Below are 26,269 nucleotides of genomic sequence, written 5' to 3' on the forward strand. Positions count from 1 at the left end.
CGAATAAATAGTTCTCCCAGAGTCTCCGACCTCCGCCCTCACCCATCTCTGCCTTCCCCTCAATATGAACCCTACCTTCACACTTTTATCAATCGCCTTGCCTCCAGCCATGTCATCTACAGACCTACCACATTCATCGCTTACATCAGCACTGCTGGCTTTCTCCGTTGATCCGTTCCCCTTCACGCCCTCATGATTGGGGATTTTTTATATTTATTTATTAAAATTGAACTTTATCATTTCATTTATATGAGTTTTTATATTTATTAAATAATTAGAAAATTGATTAATTAACGGTAGTTTAATGGAATGGTCTACATTAGCTAACAGAGTAAAACACACATGAAGATCAAATTAGGTAAATAAAAACACAAAAATTAAATTAGCCAAATAAAAAGCATTTTTTTTAAATTTTTTTTGTTAAACAATATATTTTGTTAAATTATATGTTAAATTAATCATCATCATGTAAGGGCTCAACGCATTTCCACCATGTTGTAAGCTAATACAAAAAAGTCTAGTGCCACTTAGTACTACGGTCTAGTGATATTTTTTTCACTTATAAAAGATTTTAGATTCGATTATCGCCAAATGCGAATTCGAACTACATTATTATTGCTGCCAACATGAAACTTAGCTCATTCTCTCACTGTAGCCACCATGCCAGTAGCCCGAAGTCCAAACTCTGCAAGCATAAAGCCAGGCTTTGGTTCCCCTAACCAAATCCTAAAAGCCACACCACTCACTGAAAACCTCGCTCTTTTAGTTTCTTGACTCTCTTCTTCCACTGCTCTGCTTCTCATTCTCCTCCTCTATTTTGTTACATAAAGTCCCCTTCTGTAGCAAAACCAAATTAGGGCAAATACTATGGAAGAAATCATGTCCTCATGTACTCCACCCAATTTCTGCCGAGAAACCTCCTCCAAATTTCAACAGAGCCTACAGTTCATAATTCAGAACAGGCCTGAGTGGTGGGTGTATTCCATTTTCTGGCAAGCCTCCAAAGACAGTATTAGTGACCAAGTTTCCCTGTCGTGGGCTGCCGGCCATTTCCAGGACACTCGCGATCACTTGGAATCGAAAAGAAGCAACCGAGTGACCAACAGTTACCAACCCAAATTTGGGTTCAATAATGTGGGGAGAAAGAAGACGATTAACCGGGAAGTTGAAGCTCTTTTGCATGATGACATGGTGGATTTGGACATGAGGTTGGTGGATCAGGGAGATGTGGCTGACACCGAGTGGTTTTACTTTTACACCGTTTCTTTAACCCAGTCATTCTCTGCAAGCCACGGTAATAATAGTGACAATATTCTCGGCAGGGCATTTGGTTCTGGTGGGTTTGTTTGGCTTGCAGCTGACCATGAATTTCAATTTTATGAGTGTGAGAGAGTGAAAGAAGCAAGAATGCATGGGATCCAAACTTTGGTTTGCATTGCAACTCCTTGTGGGGTACTTGAACTGGCCTCTTTGGACGTGATCAAAGAAGATTGGGGTCTAGTGCAGTTATCAAAGTCGCTGTTCGGATCAGACGGCAACATCAACAAGACGCTCTCAAAGCAGACCAGCCATGACGGCAATGTAATTGCTCCTATCCTAGAAAATGGGCTGTTTTCAGCAGCTCAAAAGGAACTCACCCGACAAGGTATGCACCAAAAACTATGTTAAATTCGAGAGTAATTCGTTTTTTGGTACTTACCAAATACCAAATTACAGTACTTAATTTGTACAGTGTTCGAACTTGATTGGTTATTTGTCCATATTACCAAATATTGATCAAGCTCTAAAAATGGCATGGTCAATGGTTTCAAATACAACTTACCAAACAATTTTTTCCCTTTTGGTCATTCACTAGGTACATATTAGTTGCGTAGGTCGGTTAGTGCATTATACTGCGTTTGCCTACGTGTATAATCTTAATAATGTACCTAATTTAACATCGAGGTGCAATACTTTTATTTTTTTCCAGATCGAGGTGGTATAAACGAAGCTGCACCTATCAATCTAGGACGGTCGTCACCGGAATCACCTTCTGACTCCGTTGACAATTTCACCTCCGAGAATACGGAGAGCATGACTCGGACAAAAAAGCGAGGGAGATCATCAAACCATGGATCTGCAAGTAGAGAATCACAATTGTTGAACCACGTTGAGGCAGAGAGACAGAGGAGGGAGAAGCTCAACCACCGATTCTATGTCCTCCGGTCAGTTGTTCCCAATGTGTCCAAAATGGACAGGTCCTCTTTGCTTGCCGATGCCGTGGCGTACATCAATCAACTCAAATCAAAAGTTGAGGAATTGGAGGCCAAAGTCCAAGAACAACCACAAAAACCTAAAGCGTGCAATAATGCAAGTAACAGTCTTGATCACCACTCTGGCCAAAGCACCAGCTCCAAAGTCGAACAGCGTCATTGTTCTAATAATAATGATAGTAATATTATTAGTAGTAATAACAATAATAATAATAATAATAATATTAATAGTGATAGGGGAGCTGCTGCGGATGTGGAAGTGGATGTAAAGATTATGGGGTCAGAAGCCATAATACATGTTCAGTGTCCGGATCAAGGCTACCCATATGCTAAGTTGATGAAGGCACTCAAAGGCCTTGGGCTACAAGTTTACCATGCAAGCATCTCGAGCGTGAAAGAGTTGATGATTCAGGATGTTGTGGCAAGACTGCCTTATGGGTTCAATGGTGAGGAGGCATTGAGAAATGGTATTATAAAAAGATGGTACCGTTAGAAACTATAAATTTATTTTATTTAGTTTCCTTTGCTATTGAGGACAATGGTTTTTCGTTGAGTAGTGCTTGTTGTACCTCAAAGTCAGGTGTAAGTTGTCCACTAGGAAGATGGACACAGGAGGTCCGATCAAAAGGATCAGTTGACAATTTTTTTTTTTTTTATTTTTTATTTTTTCTCTTCATTTGATATGTCAAATTGATTTTTATTTTATTTTATAATAATTGTAATAAATGTTTTTAGAACAAAACATAATAATAATGATAATAATGGTAAAATTTTTTTTTTTAATAAATTAAAAATGAATTTGGAGTTGCTTTCAATTTTGGCAACTACTATTTTTGTTGCTAATCGACGTCATGCCATATAAGAATTGACAATTCGGTTAAAAAAACATTGCTATTGTTTTTATTTTATTGTTATTGCTTATATGAATTTTTTGACATCTCATTCAAAAACACGCTTAGCCGTTTCTTCCTTCAAGTCCTCCCATGGCTTCCTCTTCTGCTACCTCTCTCCTCGGTCCCAACACTACCCGTTTTGTGAAACTCACCAAATCCAATTACTCAGTTTGGCTTTGTCAGATCAAGCCCTTTCTCGCTGGCCATGATCTGTAAAAGTTTGTTGACGAAACTCATCCGCTACCTCCTTCTCACATACCCGATCCCAAGCACAACCCGATCACCCTTTATGGATTCAACAAGATCATCTTCTTGTTAGCTATAATAGCAGTGCGATTTCTGAGACTATCGGCTATGAAACTGCCACGGAGATTTGGGGGTGTCTCCAGAGTCACTTTGCCCAGCATTCCATTGTTAGTGAGACGAATCTTCTCGTCTCTGGATTTTTATTTTTAGATTAAGTTTACCTGTATTGTATGTTAAGAAATACCAAATATAATTAAGCCAAGAATCTTACCACATACAAATTTTTTCTAACCTTATAGGGCTCGTTAGGAAAACAGGGAATCATACTTCTACACATATCTTGCTATCTGTCCTGAAAAGTACTTTTAGGGGGCGTTTGTTTGCCCTCACTAATTCGGACTGGACTGGACTGGACTAGCTATTAGTCCAATACTGTGTTTGTTCCATGCTGGGACTAGCATTAATGAGACTAAAGGGGACTAGCATGGACAAAACCCTTCACTAAGAGGTCTTAGTGAGACCCCCCAATAACCATGGGACTAGCTAAGACTATCCTCTATTTCTCGTCCTTGTCATGCTCAACGACCACTCCCGACAGACTCCTCGTCATCGCCGGTCACCTAGATCAATCATTAACTTCCCGACTCTCTTTCAGATCCATTTCACAACCAACTTTCATATAAAATATACCAAATTGAAGTTGGGAGTGACAAGATTACGATTTTACTTGAATCGAGGCCAAAATGTGGTCGAATGTGGCCGGAAAATGGCCTGGAAGTCTCGGCCTGTTTGGGCTTCTTCAAATCCATGACAAATTCGAGCATGCAAAGCTAAGATCTCGGTCCAGGGATGGTGATGAATTTTTTGGCGGTGCTAACTTCATCCAATTTAATGAGGGTTGGCCAAAAAACACATCGGGAAACCTGCAACTCGTCGGGAAAATTGGAGCCGTGAGGTTCCGTTCGAACAACGCATAGCTAGAGAGGGAGGGAGGACAGAGAAATAGAGACTGGAATCAATAAGAAGTTTGACCAGGAATGAGAAAGAGACATGAATTGAGAGGTCTGAGAGGAAAAAAAGAGGGAGAGGGTGGGACGATGAGAGAAGAGGAAAAGAGTGGGGCGGAAATGGTAGGAAAAGATGGAGAAAAAGATAAGATCATAATAAAATATTAATAATTTATATATTAAATAAAATAATATTAGAATTTGTTATTATCCAGCTTCTTAGTCCAATAATGCACCAAACGCTTCACTAAGTTAGTCCAGTTTAGTCTAGTCTAAGCCAGTCCAGCTTAGTCCTTGAAGCTAATCCAGTCCGAGATAGTCCGGCGCAACAAACGCCCCCTTACTCCTGGTCCATGGTCCTCAGAAATACTCTTTTTCGTTTTTTAATTGGGTTTGATGTGGTCCGAAAGGCCCAACAAATCCTTTTCATGGGGGTTTGAAGCCCAACAAAAAAAAAAGTTTTGTATATTTCTTCATTGGTTGAGTTGGGGAAAGGGCCCAACAAAGAAGCTATAAGTTTTTTTACAGTAATTGGTGCTTTGAAATTTTAGTGGGTTTTTGTGAGGGATAATACTTGGGTACTTAATAGTGTGTACTTAATTTTTTTTTTATTTTTGTCTAAAATGTTTTGACATATATTTTATTATATAAAAGTAATGGACTTGCCAGACATCGAAACATCAAGAAGATTATAGTTGGAGGGGACTCAAAAATCTTCATTGACGCAATTTTCGGAAAGTATGTAGTGCCTCGTAAAATTTGATCATGGCGTTCATCATCATTTGAGTCAGTTGAATGGAACCATGCATGTAAAGAAACAAATTTTACGACGGATGCTATCACTTTTGTGGGTCACCATCATATAGTAGTATGTGTATTTGGGATGGGGTTAACCCTTCCCAATCCAAAACACTCTTCTATTTGACTCTAGAGACCTCTCCACAGGCTTCTCTTTAAATTAATTTTGTTTATTTTCTCAAAAATAAAATAAAATAATGGACATGTTGTTAATTTTTTGGACCTTAAAAATAAAAAAACACATGATACTTTTTAATTAGGTCAAATCAGAGACCGGGTATAGTGAGAGTTCTCTAGTTACTATTAACGCCTGAAATATTAAATTAAACATACAGTACGAGTGGGTCGAAGGTGATCCACTACTATACATCGAGCGCTTGAACAACAAAATTAATAATGTTATATTGATCTATAGCTACCAAAGTATTAACCTTAGATAATTTAATACTTGAGTGATTTTTAGAACAGCTCTAGGCAACTCTACCTAGGTAGTTGTAGGCGGTGATTTTAAGAACAGTGGGCAGGATTATTGCATAGAGCTACGGCACATGACTGAGGCACGTAGAATCTGGTTTTTTTTTTTTTTTTTTTTTTTTTTGAGAAACTGGAAATCATATTACCCGGGCAAAAAGCCAAAGGATACAAAGAGAGCCGACGTACGGCAAACAGAGATGCAAAGACGCGGGGGCAGGGGACAAACGACACCGCCACTCATGGCAAAAGTGTCACCCAACCCACACACAAAACAAGCTAAATCGAGAGACAAGGTAATCCATCCTTATTTAGAGTTCTTACAAACGAAGATGGGAGCCGATCGATCCAAACAAAATCACACATCTTCGTATCCTGGTATGACGCAACATAATCTGGTTTTCTAACAAGAAAAACGACTGCTTTTGAATTCAATGCTCAATAGAGAAACGGAGAATAGTCCAAGGAGGTTTCAAAAATTCAATATTGGCTGTTACGTAGTCATGACTCATGATACTTGGTACTATATAGTTTTTTATTTTGATATGTAAGAAGTTCCATAAATCATCGGGTATAATAATTCGCTTTTTATTTAATCAACGTTCAAAAGATTTAAAACATGTACAAGATGGGGAAATTTTGTCTGGGGTGATATTACCAACCACAATTTTGTATGCACAATAACAGTTTGATTACATGCATAAATATTTATCAATTAGGCAACATTTATTAGAACTTCAGAAAGAGTATCATGAACTAGCTAGTGGTGAACTGTCGATAAAAATTTCTTTATATTAATTTTTTTAATGTTTAACATGTAGATCTAATTACCTTTTTATCCTTTAGTTGTTAGTAAACACACGAATGCGAATCATATTCAACTAATTACCTAATTAGTTGTCAATAAATATATGAACGAAAATGATACTCAATGCTTACAAATCCATTTCTTATAAGTAAATATGGCAAAGTTTAAGAAGATAGACTGAAATCAAATAGCTCATGGTGCTCTAGCTAATTATTAATCGTTTTCATATATGCGCAACCTTTTTGCCTGGTAGAGTCTAGAGAAGGTCAGATTGAATAAATGCATGCCGGTTATTCCTGCCAAAATGTGAATTTGCATGCGCATTGTTCTACCTCGTTGATTTTAGTTGAAGAACATAGACCCTATTGCTCTACCTCGTTGATTTTAGAGCAACTCTATCGTATTCAATAGCCCGGTGAACCGGCTATTGCTCCAACCTAATTGCCCCAGCTAGCAGCTCCAGCTCATGCAAGCGATTGGGTTCGGTGGAGGCCCAAGTGAGAGGCCCGGCTCGAATAGGTAGCTCGAGAGCTTGAGGTCACATGATGCAAGGTTAACATTAGAATGACGTCAACCACATTATAAAATTAATAAAAAAATTTAAAAAATAAATAAAAATGTAAAAAAGCAATAAAAAATAAAAAAATCCGAAATTTTTTTTAAAATAATAATAATTTTTCTTTAAATATTTTATCATTATCTTCCACCTTACACCACAATTTTAAATTTTCTCAAATACTCTGGGTTGTAATTTCTTATTTAATGAAACGTGGTACAACGAGATTGATTAAAAATCATATCTGAAATTTGAAGTAAAATTATTTTTTATTATTTTATAAAATAAAAAATACTAATATTTTATTACATATTGCCATGGCTATTCAGTTTAGGAGTGAAGATGCAAAAGACAATTACTATTCATTAAAGACGGTTATTGTTCATTGGAGGCTATTCAATAGTGAGTTACCCTAGGGGGTCTTTGCAACGCTGGAGCTACTCTTAGTTGAATGAATGCATGCGCATGCCAGTTATTCTTGCCAAAATGTGAATTTGCACAATTGATCATGTTAACTTTAAGCGAACATTATTTTACTAAAGACAATATATTCTTGTCTCAACAACACATGGCTTAATTTACAAACCATGACAGTTTCAGTATCAACTTGCGATACAGTTTCACCTTCACTAGAATTAGAATCTGACCACATAAAAAAAAAAAAAAAGATGGATTAAAAGTTAATATAAACAATACCAAAGTAAGCAAAGATTTCATTAAAATGAATTGGGATGGAGCGTGAGGTAAGGCTACGGAGCGGGGTGGGATATGGTTAGTGTTGGTGTTGAAGAACAATGTTTGAGTTAAAATTTCAATCTTGAAAAGAGACAAGAGTATCTGGGACAAACAACGATAATAACTGGGTATGAAACAGAAAGTTCAATTTTCATTACAGAATTGGGACATCGTGCTATTATTTTGAGCCCAAAACTGGAATTCGGACGAAAATTTTATGATGTCCCGATGTGTCCTTTTTTGTATTATGAGGTTAATTAGTTAAACGTTTAATTAGGAGATTAATTAAATTATTCTTAAATCTTTCAGATTATTTCAAGCAATTGTACTTGTTTGAATTTGTATCAAACAATTACACCAGTTCTGAAAGGGCATCTGAATGTCTATATATCTCAAACGACGTTTTTTGCATTTGTTCCATTAATTTTCAACCTTCATTCGTACAAACTTCCTGAGAGAGAAACATAAAGAAGTCTGCCATAATCAAAGTTTCAGTGCTGAAACTTTGACCATCGATAGTTAGATTCTGGTGGAGCAGACGCTTGTAGAACTACAAGAACTGATTAGGGGCAAAATTCTGTTTCAATGACATTACAAATCCACAAGACTCTATCTACAAATTTCGTTAGTTCATTGCTTTATTATAATTTTGTTTTTCTGTGATTGCATACATATTATACTTGATTGCATAATACTATTGCATAAGAATGTATATTTCAATAAAATTAGTCTTACTGATTGTTGTTCCGCCAATAACCTTGAAACATAAGCATGGATCAACAATTAGTGAATGCTATGGGCGTCAGTGGGACTAAGATCCTCAAATTGAGAAGCCAAAGAAGTTCAAGGGCGTTGACTTCAAGAGATGGTAGCATGAGATACTGTTTTTTATTTTAGTACGATGAAATTGGCAGATGTTGTCAAGGAAGAAGTTCCAAATGCTTATGAGAATCCAATAACTAAGGAAACTCCAAGTGTTATCAAGGCATGGAACCACTCAAAGTTATGTTGCTGGAACTATATTCTGAATAGGTTGGATGATAATCTATATGATATTTATTCAACTTGTAAGATAGCCAAGGAGTTATGGGAATTGTTGGAAAAGAAGTACAAAATTGTAATATCTATTTGAAGAAATTTGTTATTGGCAACTTTCTGAATTTTTTCATGGTGGATTCCAAGCTTGTTATCACCCAAGTCGAAGAATTGCAGAAGTTAATTTATGAACTTCATGTTGCGCTGCGAGATTAATGTTCACTTCTAAGTCAAGGCAATTATAGAGAAATTGCCACCATCTTGGAAAGACTTCAAGACATATCTCAAGTATAAGGCTGAGAGATGAAGATGAAGGATCTTATTCTCAGATTCCGTGTTGAAGAGGATCACAAGAAGGGTGACAAGAATGATGTGTCTACCTTCGAAGCCAAAGCCAATTTCATTGAAGGAATGTCGTTGAGACAAAGAAAGCTATCCAGAAAAACAAAGGCAAGGGAAAAATTGTTGCTCATGCACCAAAGGGCAAACAGTTCAAAAAATCCAATATTTCGTGCTATGTATGTGAAAAACTAGGCCACAAAGAGGAAGATTGCCGCAACTGGAATAATGTTAATCCAAACAACAACCAAGCAAATATCACTGAGGATTTTGTTGCCGTTGTTTCAGAGATCAATCTGGTTTTTTATATCAGTGATTGATGAGTCGATACTGGTGCGAAAGAGCATATATATGGCGACATAAACTTGTCTTCTGATTACCATGTTATTTTTAGTGGTGAGAAGTTGCACATGGAAAATGTTGTTGCATCTATCATTGAAGAAAAAAAAGGTAAAGTGGTGTTGAAATTGACTTCTGGAAAGAACTTAATTTACAAGATGTGCTCCATTTTTCAAAGATTAGGAAAAACGTTGTGTCAGGCCCTATGCTGATCAATAAGTTTGACAAATTTGTACTGACCAAGGGGCATCTTATGTAGGAAAAGGTTACTTGCCTGAAAGCCCTTTCAAACTCAATGTTTGGCTATTGACGCTATTAATAATATAAATAAATCTTCTACTTATATTGTTGAATCTTCTAATATATGGCATGCTAGATTAGGATATGTTAATTTTCGTTCTTTGAATTGAATGTGTAATTTAGGATTATTTCTAAGTTTGATGATGATTATAAAAATAAGTATGAAACGTGAATGAAATCAAAATTTGCTAGACAAACATTTAAGTCAGTTTTGGGAAGATCAAACGAATTACTTGTTTTAATTCATAGTGATCTCATTGACTTTAAATCAACACTAAGTCGTGGAGGAAAGAATTACTATATTACTTTCATTGATGATTGCAGTAAATTTTGTTATGTTTGCTTGATTCATAGCAAAGATGAAACCTTATATATGTTTAAGACATACAAGGCTAAAGTTGAAAATTAACTTGAGAGAAAAATAAGGACACTTAGATTCGATCAAGAATAAGAGTACGAATCTACTGCCTTCCTGGATTTTTGCGCATAACATGGATTTGTGCATCAAAAAACCACTCCATATAGACCACAACAAAATGGTGTAGCAGAATAGAAGAATAGAACTTTCAAAGATATAATAAATTTCATGTTAAATAGTTCAGAGCTTCCACACAATATGTGGGGGGTGAAGCGTTACTTATTGCAAACAAAATATTGATGAATAAGATTTTGCACACGGAGACTAACAAGTCTCCTTAACAAATTTGGAAAGGAAGAGTTCCCACATTCAAAACCTTAAAAGTGTGGGGCTATCTATTAATTGTGCTTTCATTGGATATACAAACAATAGTGCAGCGTATAGACTCCTTGTAGTAAAATCTGCAATTTCAAATATACATGTTAATACTATAATTGAGTCAGTTGATGCTAAATTCTTTGAAGAAAATTTTCCATTCAAAGAAAATAACAGTTCAAGTAGTAAGAGAAATCATGATTTTCCATCATCTTTAGGTGTCCAAGAAGAAGAATTGGAACTTAGGAGAGGAAAAAGGACGGAAAATCCAAAGAATTTTTGACCTGATTATCTTACTTTCTTGTTTGAGAATGAACCACAGACTTATCAAGAAGCCATGACTTCACCTGATGCTCCTTTTTGGAAGGAAGCAATAAATAGTAAAATGGAATTCATTATACATAATTTTCATACTCTGGAATTGGTTGACTTACCACCTGGTAATAAACCTATTGAGTATAAATGGATTTTTAAGAAGAAATTAAAAGCAAATGGCACTAATGATAAATACAAGGCACGTTTAGTTGCCGTGGGATATCATAAAAAAGAAGGAGTAGATTATGTCACACTTATTCTCCAGTATCTAGAATAACATACATTTGCATATTATTTGCTATAGCAGCAATTTACAATTTGGACATACACCAAATGGATGTAAAAACTACTTTTCTAAATGGAGAATTAGATGAATAAATACACATGGAACAACCCGAGGGTTTTATGGTAAAGGGACAAGAAATAAGGTGTGTAGACTTGTGAGATTTATCATATGGACTTAAACAAGCACCAAAACAGTGACATGAAAAATTTAATCATACTATGAAGACGCAATCATTAAAGATCAATGAATGTAACAACTGTGTTTGTATAAAGAGCAAGGGGAACTCTTGTGTCATTGTGTGTTTATATGTTATGATATGCTCATAATGGGAACTAGCAAGGATGTTATTAACTCTACAAAGAAAATGTCGAATTCAAGCTTTGACATGAAGGATCTTGGTCAAGTAGATGTCATTCTTGGAATTCAAGTAAAGAGAAACGATGATGGATACATACTTACACAATCCCATTATGTTGAAGAAGTGTTAAGAAAGTTTGGTCATTTTGATTGCAAACTTGTGGCACTGCCTTTTGACCCAAGTTCTAAATTGAGAAAGCATGTTGGAGAACTAAGATCTCGATTAGAATATTCCCAAGTAATTGGAAGTTTGATGTATGTCATCAATGCTACAAGCCCTGATATAGCTTATTCGAAAAGTAGGCTTAGCAGTTACACAAGTTATCCTGGACAAGAGTATTGGGTCATGTTAGTTAAGGTGTTAAGATATTTGAAATACACCATGAACTATGGATTCCATTATACGAGATATCCACATGTACTAGAGGGTTATAGTGATGCAAATTGAATTTATGACAGTTCAGAAACCAAATCAACTAGTAGATACGTTTTTACTTTGAGAGGAGGAGCAGTTGCTTGGAAATCGGCAAAGAAAACGTGCATAATATGTTCAACAATGAAATCCGAGTTATAGCCCTAGATTTATCAGTTGCCGATGCATAATGGCTTCAAGATTTTCTGCTAGATATTCCATTGTGGCCTAAGCCTGTATCAGTAATTTGTATACATTGTGATAGTATAGCAACACAAGAAAGAATAAAAAATAGTGTACACAATGAAAAATCAAGACATATCAGGCGTAGACATAATACTATAAAAAAATTGCTCTCGAATGGAACAATTACCATTGATTATGTGCAATCTAAGGAAAATATGGCGGATCCTTTGACAAAAGGCCTACCAAGAGAGCAAATTCCATATACATCAAGGGGAATGGGTCTTAAGCCAACACAATGAATTAAACTAGGCGGAAACCCAACTAAGTTGATTGGAGATCCCATGTGCTAAGTTCAATAGGCAAACTAGTTGGGTTTAATTCAAGAGTTAAACACACATCAATCCATTACTATGATACTTGTGTGTGTTCTGCCTAAGTTTAAGGTTATGTCTTACATTTAATGATATTGATATCTTGTTATCATGAGAAATATGGTAGAATACTCTTAAACAAGATGGTCACCTATGTAGGAGTAAATGTGGGATGAAAATTGAGATGACTAAATTCTCTTAAGATCCTATGAACTCAAGATTTGTCTAGGACCAAAATGAACACAAATGTATGAACAAGCATGTGTTAGAAATGATATGTGTGAGACATATTGTCTTGGTTTACTCTATAAGGTAAACAATTCAATGTCTTCTATATATATTGCATCACCATGTAAATTTGATATGTTTTTCACTAAGGTAAATTCAAGTCCAAAGACACTTCACCTGATGTGTATCATTTCTACTTTTCTCTCAAGATTCGATCTCCATTTGCTTTTTAATTTTCATTTACATCCAAATGTGGGGTATTGATAAGTGTTCGAATGAAATTCCAACTCAAATGTGGTGTATAAACTAATATAATTATATTAAGTGAACGAAAGATTGTCATGATGATTACATAGCCAAAAAGGCTACAATGCGAATGACTTGTTTAACAAAATACAAGTACTACTATATTTAGTGAAAGCTAAAGTAAAACCCTAATCCTTATCGGGCAAGAAACTGTAATATCTTTGGCCCACAAGAAAACCTTAAATAATAATAAAATAAATAACTAATTTCCAACAACTTGTCCTTCATGAGTTCTTATTGCCGTCTTTGCTTTATCATATACATCATTTATTGCTTGGATATATGATACTTGTACTTTTTTTTTTCTTCTAAAATCGTCCAAAGTTTTTTTCTTAGGAGCCTATCAAACATTTTTTCTATAGTCTGTAAAAATCATGTACAAATCCTTTTATCTGTTCCTATATCGTTTCAAAGAATTTCTTTCACAACTTATCATATGCTATTTCACAGATATCACTCAGAATAATAAAACTGTAAAACTACCATTAAGAATCAAAGACTAATTCGTTGATTTTCAACTCTTTTTGGACGATTGATTCAAATGTTCTAGAAGACTATTAGAACTATTGTCACCACCGACTATGATGAGGTGTAGGGCAGACGTGGCAGCTGACGCGTATAACTGGACCACTGGAGAGACTTGGAGTGATCAACCTAGCTGGTAACACATTCATAGCACATGAATCACAACTGACTATATATCGAATATCAAACTTTTTTCTAACAAAATGGAAACAGAGTGGTGCTAAACTATTGATGATGTGTTTTGTTAGCTAAATTTGACTAGTAATGCAGAGAATGGGGTTTAAAAAGGATATTTTTTTTTTAATTACAAGCTATTAACAGCTATAGTATTCTGGTTTGTAGAGAGAGAAATGAGAAGATGAAGAAGAAGAAAAATAGAAAGAGAGGTTAGAAAACAAGGGCTAATCTTTCATTAATTGAATAGAGCTCCGAATTGAATTGGGGCCCCTAATGTTTTTGTATCCCATAAATATATTATATAATTTTTTAATCTAAACTACCTATTAATAGAACCTTGTTTGTCAATCAAAGCTCCAGCAAATCATTATTCTAACCATTTCACCATAACTGAATAAAAATAAAAAATGTGGACAATTCAGTTATTGCATCTAACATAAATTTTATTATTTTTTTACACTAACCTCACAGCCATGTAAATATAGCATATCCCATTTAAAAATTAAAAAATAAATAAAAAAACACCACTTCTCTTCTCTTCCTCTCTATGCATTCCCCATGTTCTCCCACCCTCTCCTTTTCTTTTTCCTTTTTATCATTTCTCTTTTGTTTTTTTTAAATTGTTATAATTGCTCATTAATAATAAATCGTAGTAAAATACAAAACAAACTTAGTTTGTACACGTAGAGCGTGTGTGCTGATTAATAATAATAAATAAATAGAAAATGGCCTAGGCATAATTGGATTAACAGTCCCTATGGTGATAGGGTAGTCGGAAGATAGCTCATGTGGTAAAAAAAGAGGATTTAAGCCCCTAAGGTAAAGTCTGTTAGAATTTAGGCTCAAAATTAAAAATTTTGTCAACTCTCAGTTAATTGTTAACACATGAGGTTCAAGTGGTAACAATTAGCAGAGAGCTCCGTTTTAGCCTAATATATGTGGCTCACGTGCTACTAACTAACTGAGAGCTAACGAAATTTTCAAGTTTAGGCCTAAATCGTAACAGACTTCACCATAGGGGTTTAAATCCTAATTTTTTTACATGAACTATCTTCCGACTACCTTATCACCAAGGAAACTAATAATCCAATTAGGGCAATAGCCAAAAATGAAAAAGAATATTGGACTATTTCTCTCTCATAAGTCCATAACTCATAATACTTCTCTTAAGTAAATCCTCAAATAAATAATATCATGTACAAATCCTTTTATCTGTTCCTATATCGTTTCAAAGAATTTCTTTCAGAACTTATCATATGCTATTTCACAGATATCACTCAAAATAATAAAACCGTAAAACTACTATTAAGAATCAAAGACTAATTCATTGATTTTCAATTTTTTTTTTTATTCAAATGTTCTAGAAGACTATTAGAACTATTGTCACCACCGACTATGATGAGGTGTACGGCAGACGTCGCAGCTGACGCATGCGAGGACAAGCCTGGCATGAATATTTGGCCTATTTGTTGGTGGGGTTGCGGGTGGGTCATTGGAAGTAACTAACCTTCAACAATACCATATAACTGGACCACTGGAGAGATTTGGAGTGGTCAACCTAGCTAGTAACACATTCACAGCAAAGTGCAATGAATCACAACTGACTATATATCGAATATCAAACTTTTTTCTAATTAAATGGAAACAGAATGGTGCTAAACTAATTTACGATGTGTTTTGTTAGTTAAATTTGACTAGTAATACAGAGAATGAGGTTTAAAAAGAATTTTTGTAATTACAAGCTAATAATAGCTATGGTATTCTGGTTTTTAGAGAGAGAAATGAGAAGATGAAGAAGAAGAAAAATAGAAAGAGAGGTCAGAAAACAAGGGCTAATCTTTCATTAATTGAATAGAGCTCCGAATTGAATAGGGGCCCCTGATGTTTTTGTACCCTATAAATATATTATATAATTTTTTTAATTTAAACTACCTATTAATAGAACTTTATTTGTCAATTAAAGCTCCAGCAAATCACTATTCTAACCATTTCACAATAACTAAACAAAAAAAAAAAAAAATGTGGACAATTCAGTTATTGCATTTAACATAAATTTTTATTATTTTTTTACACTAACCTCATAGCCATGTAAATATAGCATATCCCATTTAAAAATTAAAAAATAAATAAAAAACACCACTTCTCTTCTCTTCCTCTCTAGCATTCCCCATGCTCTCCCACCCTCTCCTTTTCTTTTTCCTTTTTATCAGTTCTCTTTTGTTTTTTTTTTCAATTGTCATAATTGCTCATTAATAATAAAGCGTAATAAAATAAAAAAACAAACTTAGTTTGTACACGTAGAGCGTGTGTGCTGATTAATAATAATAAATAAATAAATAGAAAATAGCCTAAGCATAATTGGATTAACAGACCCCATGGTGATAGGGTAGTCGGAAGATAGCTCATGTGGTAAAAAAAGAGGATTTAAGCCCCAAAGGTAAAATCTGTTAGAATTTAGGCTCAAAATTAAAAATTTTATCAACTCTCCCTTAATTGTTAACACATGAGGTTCACGTGGTAACAATTAATGGAGAACTCCGTTTTAGCCTAATATATGTGGCTCACATGCTAATAACTAACTGAGAGCTAACGAAATTTTCAATTTTAGGCCTAAATCGTAACAGACTTCACTATAAGGGCTTAAATCCTAATTTTTTTAACATGAACTATCTTCTGACTACCCTATCACCAAGGAGACTAATAATCTAATTAGGCCAATAGCCAAATATGAGAAAGAATATTGGACTGTTTCTCTGTCATATGTCCATAACTCATAATACTTCTCCTAAGTAAATCCTCAAATAAATAATATCATTCAACTACTTGGATTGAAGTGCTAACAATTCGATTCATGTAAAGCATTTAACATATATTATAATACGATTGTTGATTGAATTGGCATAATAAAATTTACGTTTATGTTTTTATTGCTATTATGAATTTGACTTTTCTTAATGATCATGAGTTTTAGTTTCAAAGTTTGTGTTAGTTTTAATAATAGATTTATTTATTGGCAAGCGGTTTTCACATACCTTTTTTAACTTTTCAAACTTTTTGTTTTTAGCCATCGAAGTGAATTAATCAAATGAAATAAAAAAACAAAATTAAACATAGGTGTCTGAGAGGCTTAAAATGATATGTGCTTATTATTTCCATTGTACAATGTCTAAAACAAAAATTAGTATTTTTTTTCATAAAATATTATTATTTTCTTAAAAGATTATATTTAAGAAGGACCCCATTTAAAATTTTCACACATGACCCCCAAATTTTCAGGGGCAACCCTAGTCTTGAAAACTTAGGCAATCTCTAACCGAGGGCTGGCCAAATGGCTCGTTTTAGCCATCTGGCCCTCCAAGATATTAATATTTTAATGAACAGTACATGACCATATTTGCCTCCATCTCCAACTGAGAGTCAAAGGGCTGTAGAGCTCGTTTTAGCCTTGTCGCAAAAAACCGCCTATTACCAAGGACCATAAGGACAAACATCATTTATTATTGAAAAAATATTGAAGGAAATTATTGAAAAATTGAAAGAAAAATTGCAGATGAAGGAAATATTGAAAAAATGAAAGAAATATTGCAGATGAAGGAAATATTGTTGATGAAGTGAAGAATTGAAAGAGCTTCACCATATATATAGAAGAAAAAACAAAAGGTTTAAATTCAAAAAAAAAAAGAAAAAGAATAAAACGGCTAGCTGCAGTCAGCTAGCCATTGTATTCGAATTTTTTCATACTATTCGTCTTGGTTATAACCGACACTATTATTCAAATTAACATTCGTGTCGGTTATAACCGACACTATTATTCAAATTAACATTCGTGTCGGTTATAACCGACATGAATAGTGATTAATAAAAAATATTCCTATCTAGCCATAATATTTAAATCACTATTCGTGTCGGTTATAACCAACACTGTCGCATCCCGGCCCGGGTGGATCACTTCCCGGGCCCGCTCCACCACCGTAGCACGATATTGTCCGCTTTGGGCTTACCATTCCCTCACGGTTTTGTTTTTGGGAACTCACGAGCAACTTCCCAGTGGGTCACCCATCATGGGATTGCTCTAGCCCCCTTCTCGCTTAACTTCGGAGTTCCTACGGAACCCGAAACCAGTGAGCTCCCAAAAGACCTCGTGCTAGGTAGGGATTGGAATATACATTTAAGGATCACTCCCCTAGACGATGTGGGATGTCACAAACACTATTGAAATAATCTAAATTATTCATGTCAGTTATAATCGACAAGAAATCCGACACATTTAAAAAAATTCTGGCCAGCCCGGGGCTGGCTGGCTGGCTGGTTGGAAGGGGCCAGCCCTTTAGCCCTTTGGCCTTTTCAGATTCCATAGGGCCCACAAGCCCTTTGGCCTAGCCTTCGGTTGGAGACGATTTTCGGGCTATTTTTGGCCCTTTGGACCCTTCGATTAGAGATGACCTTATTAAACTAAGATGGCCCTAGTCTTGAAAATTTATTAAACTGGTGATTTTCACAAATAATTGTATTTGAACTCCACGGAAATACCCGTAAGGGAGAAATAGAGGGAAATTTCTTTGTTGCTGGACACCTTAAATTTTTTGGCCTTTGGGTCGGTGACAGTAACTCTTGGTCTCTCTTCTCTCTTCCTTTATACGTTTCTCTTACCTTTTATCCATTTCCATCTCCGGTTTTGTCAAGGAGAACCATTATAACGTCTTACTAATCAAATTTGTATTTTTAAAGTGGCGGTTGTGGATTCAAAAATAATCACAAGGCAACATGTGGATTTTTGGTAAAAAGGACAAAGTCACCCTTGAGACACACCGGTTGTCCTATGCAAGCAGTGGAAAATTAACCAAGAGTGTCCAAAATAGGTAACAAATTCCAAATTATCTCATCCATCCTCATCTTAGGTAATTAATTCATAACCTACTAATTATTCCATATAAATGGAGATTAATTGGCTAATTAATGGATTAATTCTTAATTAATCCATTAATCACCGATTAAATCACCCATTTTCACACAAAAAAAAACCTCTAAGGGCCGGCCACCTCCATTCCCTATATATATGACCCTATTTTCTCTAGAAAGCTAGTTCCACACTCTTGCAAAACTCCCAAAAACTCTCCAAACACTTTTCTCTCTAAATTCTAACTTTGGCATTGGAGGTTCTTCGGCCAAAGGGACCCCCCCATTCATCGTGGGTGTGTGAGGCTCTTGGCCTTGACCTAAGGTGTTATTTGTTTTGTAGGTGCAATTTTGTCCAATAACAAAGAGGAAGAAATTTGCATCCACAAATTGGTGCTTTCATTAAGAGTTGAAATTCACACTCGTAGAAGACTCTTGCATAAAAAGGTTTTTTTTTTCTCTATTTTCTAGTCCACTTGTATTTTTCTTACGTTCTTATTATTAGAATTTTTTATTTACAAAGATTATTTGATAAAACGAAAAAGAGAAATAAAATGGCTAGAAATTTAGAAAACTCCATGAGTGAAAATATTAATATTCAAGAAATGGGACCGCGGCGATCCACGAGACTAAATGTGATCTTAGGGGGAACGGCACCACCACCATAAGGTTCCACCATGGGAACCACCGCAGTGGCCACTTGCGGTGAGGTCCCTGGCACCACTACCACAGCCCGAGCCGTGCCATCCAAGGCTCATAGCACCAAGGCCATGACCTAAGCCATGTCACTCTAAGCCCAACGCCAGCCCAACGTGTTGCCAAGCCGAGCCCTAGCCTCGCACCCACGTGTGCCACATGCCGAGCAACCCACTCTCGTGGCCCAACCTGCTTCCACTGAGCAGCCTGTTTTCGTGGCCCAAGCTGCTACCGTTGAGCAGTCTACTATCGTGGCCCAGCCTGCTCCCGTGGCCCAGCCTGCTTTCGTAGCCCAGTATGCTTTCGTGGCCTTCCAAGCAGTCCAAATCGGTCCAAGACTAGTTCAATCGTCCCGGCTCCAAATTTCCGGACTGATGATCAAACCGGGAGCATTTTCACCATATTTTTCTGCGAATTTGACATTTCCCAACTCAAATCTCGCGCCCAGAGTCTACTACACTTCCACTGCTCAAGGAGAAACATTTCTTCCAAGCTCTTCCAATCCAAATGGCGAACAACACTTGTCTCGACAAGTCATAGAGTTGACGAGCACCCTAGCACAGCAGACGACCTTGGTGAACTAGCTTTTGCAGCGCAACAAAAAGCAACGTGTTCCAAACAAGGTGTCCCGAAGAAGGACAAGGGCAGATGAAGAACCTCTCCAGCAGCGTCCCAACAAGCAGCCATTCGACCAGCCACAAACTGAGCGTTTGGGCAGAGTACACTCCTGATTGGGCCTTCGAGATAACGTATACTCCCGTCTCAGCGTGTGGAGGAGCATGCACTCTCGACTAGGCCTACGGACAAGCATACACTCACAGTTGGGGCCACACTCTGATAATCAACATGAGCAGCCTTCCAAGCGAAGTGTTCATTCATGGATAGGCCTAAAAGGAGCATCTTCCTTATCACATCAAAGTAGGCAGCACGACGGACGGAAAGAAGCAGTTACTCAATCCGGCTCAAGTTCAACCAGCAGCCTGTGAAATCCCTCGCCTGCTAGGAATCCACCACATGCACTGCTGCTGCGGTATAGACAAGCCGAGCACGTAGAAGAGCAGCCTAGACCAGCAGGTCAAGACTGGGCAGCCGAGAGCTCTGCTACACCAAGAAAGGCAAATACAGGAAGAAGTAGAGAGGCTCATAAATAAGCGATCGCGTGATTTCCAACTCAACGAAGTGACCGACGAGGCTCTACGACGGGACATGACCAACATAAGCAGGTCACTCTTCACGGACGAGATCGAGCAGGCAGAGCCTCCAGGCGAGTTCAGCATGCCACATTTCGCATCTTTCAAAGGGATGAAAACCCGAAGAGACACTTAAAGCAATACCGAAGCGTAATGATCCTCTATCGAAACAACGAAGATCTCATGTGTAAGATATTCGCCACCACTCTACAAGGCGAGGTGCAAGATTGGTTCTACACCCTGCTGCCACAATCTATCTGAAGTTTCGACAAACTTTCTTTGGTTTTTACCAAAGAATATTCATCTTATCGCTTGATCAAAAAGAAGTTTGGCTATTTGTTCAACGTCAAGAAGAACCCAAAAGAGTCGTTTCGTGACTATGTGAAGAGGTTCAAAGCAGAGAAGGCAATGATAGTCGGATGAAATGACTCGATAACTAGAGTAGCCTTCCAAAAAGGATTTCCAGTAGACCACCCGTTATTCAGAAAATTGATCATGAAAGAAGATCTAACTCTAGCAGACTCTTTCGCTCTGGCAGAGAAGCATGCACTTTAGGACGAGGCATGCCGATGCACATTTAAGGACTTGAAGAAATATCTGACATCACTTCCCTACTATCCAAACCGGATGCAGAGGATGACTGTTTCACATGTTTAACGGTATCTGACGCAACAATAAGCTCTACCATCATACGAGAAGAGCTAGGAGCCCGACTACCTATATTCCATAGTTCAAAATCTCTCCTTGATGCTATCAGAAATTCAAAAGCTAACTTTGGCGATAGTTATTGCAACCTAAAAGCTTAAGTTTTACCTTCAAACGCACGCAGTCATCCTCATGACGCATTATTCTGCCCAATCCAAACATGTGACGATAAAAGGTGTAGACCTTGGCGGATGCAAAGTTTTTTGATGAACGCAACAACTCAGCCCAAAAGACATGCCAAGGGCAAACGAACACTGGAAGGACACACTCGGAAGCAAGTTTTGTCATCGTTACCCTAAAAGATTCTAAATAGGAGCAACATGTACCGGCAGTTGAGCACTACCTTTTCTTGCGCATCACACTGCCCTAGCCGACCCTTGCTCCATAATTTAACTTTAAAATGGTCCAATACTGGCAATTGAGCATCTCTTGCTACGTGTAGCATAGCCCCAGCTCCATGACTCCCTACCATACACCAAGATGCTAATAAGTTAGTACAAAGGTGCGACCATTGCCAATGCTACATGTCAATACCAACACTGCCTACTAGAGAGCTACACCCATATACAAGTCATTGGCCGCTCATGTAGTAGGCAATCGACCTGGTAGGACTTATGCTGCATGCTTCTAGGGACAGAGGTATGATGATCGTGGTAACCGACTACTTAACCAAATGGGTAGAAGCAGAGCCCAAGATGACCACGACTCAAATGGACATAGAGCACTTCATATGGAGGAACATCATTTGCCAATTTGGCATCCCACAATCCATCGTCACTGACAACGACCCGCAATTCATGGGCAAAGGTATGGCGAAGTTCTTCCAAAAGTATGGCATCAAGCAGCATATGTCGACACCGAGATATCCTCAAGGCAATAGGCGGGCTGAAGCATCCAACAAGATGATCATAGACTGCCTCAAGAAATCCCTCACAAACAAGAAGGGAAAATGTCCAGACGAACTTCCCGGATGTCAATCGGCATAACGCACCACCAAAAGACAAACAACCGGTAAGACTCTTTTCTCTTTGGCATTTGACTTAGAAGCAATCATTCATCTCAATGTCATCAAGTCAAGTATCACCGCTCTACTACCAAGTATTGAGCAGAATAGTAAAGAGATGACCACAAGCTTAGATCTGGCAGAGAAGAAGCGTGAGCAGACCATCATCCGCATCGCAGCCTAACAGCAGCAGTTCATCTTCTGCTACAACAAAAGGGCCAAGATCCAACAGTTCCAGCCCGAAGATCTAGTCCTAAGAAAAACCTTTATCATTGCCCACAGAGAAGGCTCCAAAAAGATGGATCCCATCTAGAAAGGTCCGTACAAGATTAGCAGAGTAGGCGGCAAGGGTAATTACACCTTCGCCACCATGAAACGATAAAAAGATCGAAAAGCAATGAAGCGCCTACAATCTGAGGAAGTACAATGTGTGACTTTCCATTACATCAAAGCCCGAAGACTCAAGTAGCTCGACGAGGACTACCTCATAAGCCAATGACTATCCAGTTGTTATGCAGTTCCTACCTTCCAACTAAGTTCTCGTTCATTTAACTCATTTTTCAATGAGGAATTCAGAAGTAATCATAACTTGGCTCGGCTGCATACTTGTAACAACTGGTCACTCCTGCACTTCAAAAGAAGACCGCGCCTTTTTTAGGGACTTGTCACTGGAATTGCGCTTCCCAAGGGACCAACCATGCTCTCCAGTGCGAGAGGATAAACCAATTCCCCAACACCCACATGGGTCAACTCTCCAAGACGGGATGATAAACTCTACACTCCGAATATCCAGACATGGATGAGCCTGGCTACCTTAGTATAACTAGATGCACGATGGCTTGCGCCGGGATTCCTAGAAGTAGCCACGATGGTCTTTTTCAAGGCTTAGCTAACTAAAGGATTTTAGGTCTTTTGGCCTAATCCATGGGGAACCGGGCCCTAGAGACGGATCGGGCACATTACGCCATATATTCGATGGACGGCTACCCTGGAACCCTAAAGCTGCTACCGTGTGCACTACGGTAGCCTACGGTTTCCAGAAGACTGCCTACCGCTTGCCCTTTGAGCAGTAAAGCCATGCTAGACTTATACAACCGCATATTCTTATGAAAGGTTAAACAAGCTAGCATGCATATACGAAGCTTTATCCACTGTCGACATGCTACGTAATCGATAAGCTTCATCTTTGCCAAGCGCGGAACAATTTACACTAAGTCTTAAAGTGTTGTGATACTTGCTATGCAACCTACAGATTGGAGGAAGCCAAGGTTAACAGCCTAGTGGTTATGCGAATTTGTCTACTTCTGTAAGTAAGGCATCTGACTGCTAACCCTATGGCTAACAACTTTGCAAAGTTCTATACCAACATTTACGGCTGCATAGACTATGCGGGCCTGTCTACTTATAGAAAAGTAGCACGTTTACCACTGGTCTATAAAGTCTAAAGGTTAGGGTATAAACAAAAGAATCGAAGATGAAGAAAGTGAAGGAATGATGTTTATAAACAACTTGAAAAGGCCAAATGAGTTCAAGAAAAACAAAAGCTACAAGGAAAAACAAAGAAAATCCTAAAGGCTACCTTAAAGACTACACTCAAGTAGCTTGGACATCCCACGACTACTCGGTCACCACACCTTCAGCAGCAGCGACGCTCTTAATAGCGGCATCATCTAGTGCTTCACCCCCGGCCGCCCTAGCCTGGGCACCAACTTCTTCAATTACTTTACCAATAGAAGTCTCAAAAGTAAAAGCAAGCAAGTCTTCCGAAGAAATAGAGAAGGTCTCGAAACCTCGAGCCCATCCTTCTCACCCTTCAGCTGCTCATTCTCCTCGAGCAGACCAACACGGACGCGTTGCAGCTCATCCACTTCTTTCTTCAAACTTTCATTGATCTTCAGTACACCTTGAAGTTCCAACACTTGAGGTTCAAGCTTATCGACGATTATCTTGAAGTGGATCACTTGATTATAAACAGCAATCAACTCTTCATCCTTTGCATAAACAGCTAAATGAAGCTCAGAAACTGCAAACTCAGGATCTTGATTATGAGGTATGTAACATCCAATCTCATTCTTTGCATTTTCATACTTAACTTGGATCGCGTCAAGCCTAGTCTTCAAGGTAACGATCTCTTGGCGAGCGGTCTTAAGCTGCAGAGAAGTGGGGGCAACAATATTAAACCCCTTCAAAGCAACGAGCTTAGAGTCCAACCTCTTGATCTCATCGGACAAGGAATAAGCTACAGCTGCCATAGTTTTCACCACCTCCTTGGCAGCCTTGCTATATATGCATTATAGCAAGCAGAGCAGTCATTCTATATTGGGTCGTATGCTTCACAAAGGAACTTGGGCAAACAAACTTTTCTAACGCCATTAACAAACTTGGCACAATTGTCCATGTCTTCAAGCAGATCTGGTTTCAAGAGCACACATATCTCAGCAGCCTCCCTAGAAGCAGGCTTAGTGGATTTCTCATAGCTGCCCACGTGAGTAGTCTCCTCCTTCCCAGCAGGCGAATAAGTCTCTGCAGCAGAGGGAGTGGGTCTTAGCGCCATTTTAGCAGCAGAGTCCACCTTATCGCTCTTCATAATAGCAAGTCTTTCCGAATGAAAATCGGACTTAGCTCCCAACGGACATCTTGGCAGATACCTTGGCACTAGGGGCATGACAAGAGCTCTACATTGAGCAATACTATCAACAATCGAATTAGCCATTCTCGACATAGCAGACGCCACATTCTCAGATCTAGTAACCTCATTTTTCTTCCTATTGGAAGAAGTCATGTCAATCATAGGCCTCTCGACAGCAGGTGGACCTTCACGAGCAGCGGAGGAAGTCTCCAATTTTTTCTTAACCAGCATCTCTTGAGTAGACGGGGAAGATTTTTTTTTCCACCTTTATTCATAGTAGGCTCTACGATAGCGATCAGACGAGCCAAAGTATCTACCTTGATCCTCTTTACCTTCTCTCACTCGAGAGCAACCCACATTTTTCCCGACGAAGAGAACTAAACAACCAACGATATTCACGGTACTCAGCAGGGGAACTCAACCCATACTGGCTTTTTCCTCATTTTTTCTCTCAGACCAGGAGGCAGGAGGCTTGCATGCCCAACATTTCAGTAGCTCATGAGGCCATCAACCTCCTCATCTCTCTCAATTACCGGCCTGGCCCGTGTTAGGTCCAAGAGCCTAAAGGACATGAGCCATACGACTCGCCTAGCACTGCATCCCAGCGCCACAATCTGCGACCACAGCCGCACAAGCTGGCCTTTGCTCTAGCCAAGCTGAGCAACCTAAAGCAGTGGTTCCTACCACAACACCTTCTCGGCCTATGCCAAGCCGACTCCTAGCCCACGCCAGCCAACATGCCGCACCACCCCGACGGCTGCCCCACAACAACATTATCCAAGAAGAAATTAAGTTTTTATTGCATTGGTACGGCACAGAGAAGACAAAGAAAGCAACGAAAGATGGTCCTTTGCACGGGGAAGATGTAGAAGATTGCTAGAGGAGGGGGAACAAATATCTTCTAAGCTCTCTCTCTCTCTCTCTCTCTCTCTCTCTCTTATAGGGTAGAATAAATCACTCTCCAAAGTTGATTTAACAACCCATTTATGGTGGACTTAAATAGGCTTGGAGAGAAATTTATTTCCCTTTCCTAGAAGGATCTAATTTCATATTAAAGAGGGAATCTACATCAAAACAGGAAGCAATCCTAAGTTTCCTAGAGCAAGAAGATTTCTACACCTGCTGCCCTTTCTTACGAGCAGCCCAGCAGGTGTGGGGGCATTTGTAGAGCCAAAAATAATCACAAGGTGACACATGGATTTATGGTAAAAGGACAAAGTCACCCCTGAGACACATTGGTTGTCGCGCAAGCAGTGGACAATCAACCAAGAGTGTCCAAAATAGGTAACAAATTCCAAATTATCTCATCCATCCTCATCTTAGGTAATTAATTCATAACCTACAAATTATTCCATATAAATGGAGATTAATTGGCTAATTAATGCATTAATTCCTAATTAATCCATTAATCACCAATTAAATCACCCATTTTCACACAAAAAAACCTCTAAGGGCCGGCCCTTCCATTCCCTATA

At 38.0% G+C, this 26,269-nt stretch overlaps 1 protein-coding gene across 1 annotated transcript; it reads left to right on the top strand.

Annotated features, from left to right (window-relative positions):
• Positions 1 to 867: 867 nt before the first annotated feature.
• LOC137711706 (transcription factor bHLH14-like) lies at positions 868 to 2,861 on the top strand. Its single transcript, XM_068450967.1, has 2 exons — positions 868 to 1,645; positions 1,970 to 2,861. The coding sequence occupies exons 1-2, from the start codon at positions 868 to 870 to the stop codon at positions 2,743 to 2,745; spliced, it is 1,554 nt and encodes a 517-aa protein (XP_068307068.1). The 3' UTR covers positions 2,746 to 2,861.
• The last annotated feature ends 23,408 nt before the right edge of the window (positions 2,862 to 26,269 follow it).

This window comes from Pyrus communis, chromosome 12, assembly GCF_963583255.1.
Source record: "Pyrus communis chromosome 12, drPyrComm1.1, whole genome shotgun sequence".
NCBI classification, from domain to species: domain Eukaryota; kingdom Viridiplantae; phylum Streptophyta; class Magnoliopsida; order Rosales; family Rosaceae; genus Pyrus; species Pyrus communis.